The following is a 6,976-nucleotide window of genomic DNA, read 5'->3' as shown; positions in this document are numbered from 1 at the left end:
TATGGGACATCAAATTTCAAGTTTGCCTCTTCTTTGTCATATACTATTTTCATTTGCTTCATCGAGGTTCCTTTCACTTTTCAAACTTCAATCTTCTATAAGGTTTCTACTATGGGCATAGTTTTTAACAAGTATTGAATAAAACTTGCGTGGTTGAGCAAGAACTTTTATGTATATAATTTGTTGTCTTCCTTCTCATTCCTTTTTGTGTTTCGCTGTGATTTGTTGTCTGAGTTCTTTGTTTATCATTGTCTTTTTGAAGTTGTTGGAGTAAGGTAATGTTCTCAAGTTGCTCTTTGCTTTTCATCCCTTTTGGTGTTTTTCATTCTTTGATATAATGATACACTTGGTTATCTATTTGGGATGTGAAGCTCGTATATATGAGCCGGTTCAATTTCGCTTGATGTACCCATTTGAAAGGTGAATTATTTACTTCTTATATCATTTTGGTAGTAATTGTTGTCATCTTCGTAATCTTTATGTCTCATTTAGATATATTAAGGTATTGAAAAGTTATGTACGAAATAAAGCACGACCAGAAGGGTGCATTGCAGCGTGCTACTTGTCACGATCCTGCATTCTTGACTGTGCGGCATCGTGATCTATACACGCTCACGACCAGCCTTAAGGGGAATTAAGCCCCATATATATTTTTCGCCCCGGCTTTGTGGCTTCGTCGGACCTTAGGCGAGGTTTGTCTTCGCCAATCGAACATCGCTTGTGCGGAATCCAAGCTTGTTCAACCACACACGCCGCCTGTGCGTGTATGTTCAATCGTCTGCAACACATCCGACTTGCCTCTACGCTAGGCCAACTCATTCGGCTCGACCTTGCCTCTACTCGGGCCAAGGTCTCTCAATACAACATCGCATCTCATCTTGTCATCTTGATCCCCATCGACGGGGTCCATATGTCTTGACGTCATCCCGAGTCTCGGGATGTCGTCGGCCATCATAACTCGTTCGGTCGTGCCATCGAGAATGGGCCCGCGTGTCGTTCATCTCATCGGGGCTTCCCGAACATCCATCCATCCGGGTTCTATCGAGGCATAGGCCCTCCCGTGCCCATGCCGAGTCATTTACGGATACCATACCGGATAGCGGGTGTATGTAGCAACCTCCAACACGCGGGCTAGGGCACAATACCGGCACACCCGTGCCGTCCGGTACTGTCCTTCAAAAACTCATTTCAAAGGAAGTCGCCCGAGACACTCGTCTCGGCACACTCGCCCACACTGTGACACACGTATGTGCCACAGGGTAGCTCACTTAGGCCACAAGGCCCAGGGGTGGTGGAGAGCCAACACCATGTTACCCCTATAGTACATTTTGAGCCATTTTCATTCTACTAGACATGATTTTAGTGAGGTGTCATACGGTGTCGTGCATTGTCCGTCCAATGTCCGATTGACACCAAACTTGACGAGCATTCATATTTCATATGGACGGACTTAACTCCCGAACCGCATGCCCAAATTCCTTCCGAAATCTCGACTTTTGAGGTTAAGGCCCGGGGCTCTACCCGGCCCTTCAACAAGCCTATCTTGTCTTTCATGTCTATGCTGATGTCTCTATTATGCTTGTGTCTCAACATGTCTTCAATGCCCACTTTGCGTGGTGGTGTGTTGGATGATGCATCGTCCTCCTCGATCGCATCATGGCATTCTTCTACGTTGGCCCGCATATGGCCGGATGGGCGTCTCTTGAGGGACGCCCCTTTGCTTGTCCTAGCGTGAGGGTCACAACCTACTCTCTTCATAGTAAGGTTGTGACACTACTTAGCGGTTAAATTTGTGAATTTTAAACACTCATTGAAGTTGCAAATAATCAACATCGTAATGAAGAATATGAAAATGATGTCATTCTAGAAGGTCGTCCTATATCAACTAGAACTTCAATTACATTACCTGATGATGTACTTGAGAATGCAAATCGATCTGTCTTATTCAACACAATAGTAGTGGAACCCTTTATCCAGTGAGTTAAGTTGTATACCATTTATTACTTGTTTAATATAAGATCAACATTTAATTGTAATTCATCTGGTCATGATGCATATGAATGAACTCATGATCTTAGATCAAAGACTATCCAAAGATTCTAGTCTACTTTCGAATATTCATGCAAAACAATTTATATCATGGTTAAAATCTAAGGTAAAGTAACATACTATTCCATGAACCAATAAAGGTACAAAACTACAACACAATTTAAGTAACAAGTAGTTATTTTTCTTACCAGATTCAAATGATTCATTTGTTGTAGTTTACTCTTACTTGTTAAAATGACTTGCAAATGGGTGAAGAAAGTGTGCAATGTCATATACTTGATACATCATTAATCGACAACAATTTCACATAAAGAGTGGGGATAGATCCACCCAAAATAGTGGTTTTTCTATAGATGCAACTATATTGTGTCAATCTAGTGCAAAAAATAAACCACAAATTATGAACGTAGTTGCTTACTATGGGATGTTACAAGAAATCATCTTATTAAATTATTATGCCTACAACCTTCCAATCTTTAAATGTGATTGGGTCAATGTCTGTAATGGAGTAAGAGTTGAGGAAGGGTCCACCCTTATTAACTTACATCAAAGTCAAAGCATATTTGTACGAGAGCCTTTCATCTTAGCCTCACAAGCCAAACATGTGTTTTATGTTAGAGAAAATGATACCTCAAATTGGTATGTCTTATTAAAATCACCACACAAAGGATTTCATGACTTTGATACGTACAGTCAGCAGATACGATGGTTGCCAATGAACAAATTCTAACTACTTTGGAAGACATTGATGAAAATGATGAGATCACTTATGCAAGAAAAGACTGGCGTTTTTATTTAATGAAAAATTTAGGATATTGTATAAATATTTTTTTGTGAACAAACTATACTCTATATATAATATTTATTTTGTGATGATTCTTTGGTGTCATTGTTGTGTAATTGCATTCTTGATTTTATTAATTTAGTGCAGAATGATTATCAATTAATTTTGGTCTCAAGTTTGAAGGGGGAGATAAGGTACCACCTCAAACTTTAGACCACAAAGAAGAAATCTTGGGACTAAAAGTCATATGAAGAAAAAGATCCCATCAGGTTTGGATATTAATATTACTCTATCTACAAAAATGTAGAGGTAGAAAGATTTGTAGGATGAAATGTTGCATGACCAAAATTCCAAGTTGAAAGGGTTGAAGGAGGAAAATCACATGTCCTAACCACAATCAAAATACTTTCTCTCCTCCAAAAAAAAAATGTTAATGGGCACAAATCTCCTATTATTCTCCTCCCTAAACCCTTTTGGCCTATTGAAAATGGCAAAACACTAAAACCTAATTATATTTCAATTCCTACCGTAAACTCGCCAGCTACTTGCATGAGATTAGCAATTCGTAGGCAAATAAAAAAAGAAGATCGTGTAATTAGTGAAAATTCTCATGAAACAACCGCTCTATTAAAAAGAAAAAGAGGACCTACAAAAATGAAGACAATAACTGTAGATGGACAATCTAGAATGAAACTTGTTTTTAATGAATATGGACAACCCATAAGGGATAAATCTATAGGATTGACTTTTTTTCTTTTTTTTTTTTTACCACTTGAAAGAGAGGTTGTACTTGTGTCATTGGAGAATCCGAAGAAATTGCCTAGAAGGCTAAAATGAGTGTTATGGAAGTATGTCTAAGGTATGAAGTTATTTTAATTATTTATGTAGTTTTACTCCCTTTATAATATTACTCCTAATCATTTGGTACTTTAGTCAAGGTACAATCTGAATAAAGATGGACGGAAAAAAATTATTTTTCAACAAATGGGTAGATTATAGAGTACTGAAAAATCTCATATGATAAAACAAATTCGCAATGACCATCTTTATTCATGTGCTAGATAATTTGCAATCTACAGATGATTGGAAAACTAGTGCAAATTTCATGGTGATGAATATTTATATATTGAAAAAGTTACATAGGATATTTTTTAGAAATATTATGTACTTTGATATAACAAAAACATATTGAGTAGTTAAAAAGTGAAAAGTTTAAAGTCATGAATAAGTGGCAACTTCATCATACATGTGTAGTAGGAAAGGGTATGCTCATTTGACTTAAGAGATAGTAAATATCAATATTACTATAGTTTTGTTCTACTCTCATGTTGTATTTTTGAATTTAGTATATTTATTTTATTTTGCAGAAGAAAAGTTCTTCGGATCCAACTTTGATCTTAAGGATTATGTTATGGACAAAGGCTCACACAAACAATGATGGATAATCAGTGAATACACAAGTTGATGAGACACTTATATGTCTTCTATTTTATTTTGTTCATAAAATGTTGCGATGTTCTAAACGATAGCATTTCTTATTAGTTCAATTATTATGTTAAAGATCTATTATATTAAGTGCCTTATTGTTGCTATAAGCACATTAAACAATAATTGAATGTGTTCGAGATATTTTACTTATAACATGTGTGAAAATTATGTAGGAGGGAGGGGAGGAGATAAAAACTTTAGAAGAAAATACTTGGTTTCATATCTTTTTTATGCTAAACTATTTTGAAAATTACTTATCTTTGTTGATATCTTATTAGATAGGTGAAAAGTTAGCTAGTATTATATTTGTTGATATCATTTATTTACGAAGCATGTGAAATTAGCCGTTGAAGTGGTTTCTTATGGGTACGAGGACCTGGAACAAACAAATAAATTTATTAAGATATTCTGCTTATACCATGTGAAACATGTGGTGTGGGGGAAGGGAGGGGATGAAAACTTAAAAAAAAAATTACTTGGGGTGCGTGTTAAACTTGTTTGAAGGTGATTTATCTTTATTGATATCTTATTGAATAGAATAAAAGAGTTTGAAATTATTTTGTTCGTTGATATCTTTTGTTTATAATGGATATATGATGTAACGATCCAAAAAAAATGTTGAGCGAAGTCACCAACGACTCGCGAGATAGACTCACACCCTCGTCACTCCCATAGCACGCCAAGCATTCCCACAACGCCAGCCAACCATCATATCCACTTGCTAGAAAAAAAAAAATAGAGAGGGGAATGATAGAGAGAGAACCGAGACGTTTTCTGCGATACCAAAAACTACATACCTGACGTCGAAACGGCCCATCCACGAGACGAAAAGGACCGCCAAAAATTGCATATACATGAGAGGTAAGCCTTATAGGCTTTAACGACGTTGTGCTTCGTCAAAGTTCATAGCTAAGTTTTGGGTTTTTGGAACCTCACAGATCTGGTTGTTGTAGGTGTTAACACGTCGCAAAACCTGGTGGGAGTGAAGAAGAGAGGTCGACAGAGAGGTAGAGAACAAAAAAGGACGAGAAAAGGCATTACAAATGGTCGCAAAGAGGAGAGAGAAAGAGTTGGAAAGTCGCAAAATTCGGACAAAGAAGAAAGGATCTGTAGTTCTGGATCTTAGTCAGATTCAGCTCACAACCCAACGTCAACGCCTGAGCTAAGATTTGCAACTCCATGGAGGAAACCCAACCACCAAACGGACCTATAGCGCCTCAGCCAGTGAACCCAACAACATGCAGCAAATCGACCCAATTAACCGCAGCGGCCCAATACCCCTGTCAGCCCACACCTACAGTAGCTGTGACCAGCGCTTCTCAGCAATTTTTGACCCAAACCCGCACCTCGACATGCCACCCTGTGGCAAAAAGAACCCCTCGGCTCCAACGACCCAGCTCCGCGAAGTCCTTCGGCTAAAATATTGCTCAATCGCCTTGGTTTAGCAATTTTGGCAACAACCTTCACGTTTCTGACTCTGTTTTTTTTACTATAATTTTGGTAATTAAGATTGATGCTCTATTTCACAAATTCAAGTTGAATTTATATTAGTAGTGTGAAATACTAATGAAAGGCAATGAACGACCTAATAGAAAATGATCCGGACAACATTTGTTGCAGCTTTGAGAAACAAAAGCTTAGCAAGCACGAATTTAGGGAAACGTCAACTAGGCTAAACAAAGTAAATGGTCTTACTATAGGATAGACTAAACAATTTCTTGATGTATGACAAAACGTGCCTAGTGGCTCCCGCAAGTGTCATTACGCTTTACGCTTATGATACCTTGATGATGATTTATGATGTATGACGTATGATGACGTGTATGAGTTACATGATGACGCCTTATGATGTTTTATGTTGATTATGATGTGTTTACTATAACGTTGCATGACGACGACAATGCATGTTAGCATGACGACGTAAGATGATGTTATTTTCCTTAATATGATGTTATGTTCCATATTAAGATGAAAAACATACTTTGAATGACATATTACATTATGATGATGAGTTTCCTAGAACACAACTCTAGTTATATCGATGATGATGAAAAAATGAAGGCTAATGCATATATATTATTTATAGTAATATAAGGATGGAATTAGGGTTGTGTCATAAACATGTTTTAAAGACGAGAGAAACCATAGGAACCTCATGCATTTCTGTGTGTACATATACAACAGGATACTTTTCCTTTTACGATGATGAGTACGGACACGTACGCTACGATGATGATGGTGGTGATCATGCCGCGCATGATACTTAGGGGTCTGCTAACCTCCGAATGTCGCTACGGATAGCTAGTTCGACTATGATGGGTCTAGGGGGTACGAACCGCTTGGAGATTCACACTCGCACGTGTGGATCATCTGTAGAGAAGTACTGCACATCCAATTTAGTTCAGACTAGAGGCCAGTCTAGGATATTTTACGATAGGTCCCTAGAGCATGACTTGCATCTGTTTGCATTTTCACAGCCCTTATCGTGGGGTCACTTACTGAGTATTCTTTGAAATACTCATGTCGTGTGCTACATCATTTTCAGGTAAAGACAAGACACCCATGTACGGTTGACAAAGGCATCAGAATCAGAGACCATGACACATGCATAGGCTAGAAGCTATTCAAAATTCCTAGACTTAGGTTAGAATATGT

General features: G+C 37.8%; 1 protein-coding gene across 1 annotated transcript; it reads left to right on the top strand.

Moving 5' to 3' along the window:
• The first annotated feature begins 328 nt into the window (after positions 1 to 328).
• LOC147789737 (uncharacterized) lies at positions 329 to 1,980 on the top strand. The gene is made up of 3 exons (XM_087129568.1): positions 329 to 420; positions 493 to 587; positions 1,817 to 1,980. The coding sequence occupies exons 1-3, from the start codon at positions 338 to 340 to the stop codon at positions 1,978 to 1,980; spliced, it is 342 nt and encodes a 113-aa protein (XP_086985694.1). The 5' UTR covers positions 329 to 337.
• Positions 1,981 to 6,976: the final 4,996 nt, after the last annotated feature.

The sequence above is a fragment of the Cucurbita pepo genome, chromosome 13 (assembly GCF_057944985.1).
Source record: "Cucurbita pepo subsp. pepo isolate OVF chromosome 13, ASM5794498v1, whole genome shotgun sequence".
Classification (NCBI taxonomy): Eukaryota; Viridiplantae; Streptophyta; class Magnoliopsida; order Cucurbitales; family Cucurbitaceae; genus Cucurbita; species Cucurbita pepo.
Note: the sequence above shows the minus strand (reverse complement) of the source record. Positions and strands in the feature narration are given on the sequence as shown.

What these genes read in the sequence shown, in the direction of transcription:
- LOC147789737 (XM_087129568.1), top strand. Translation starts at nt 338, where the DNA reads ATGATACACTTGGTTATCTATTTGGGATGTGAAGCTCGTATATATGAG. An exon ending in TTGATGTACCCATTTGAAAG is followed by an intron (nt 421 to 492) that starts GTGAATTATTTA and finishes TGTCTCATTTAG; the next exon opens with ATATATTAAGGTATTGAAAA. An exon ending in ACGATCCTGCATTCTTGACT is followed by an intron (nt 588 to 1,816) that starts GTGCGGCATCGT and finishes CACTCATTGAAG; the next exon opens with TTGCAAATAATCAACATCGT.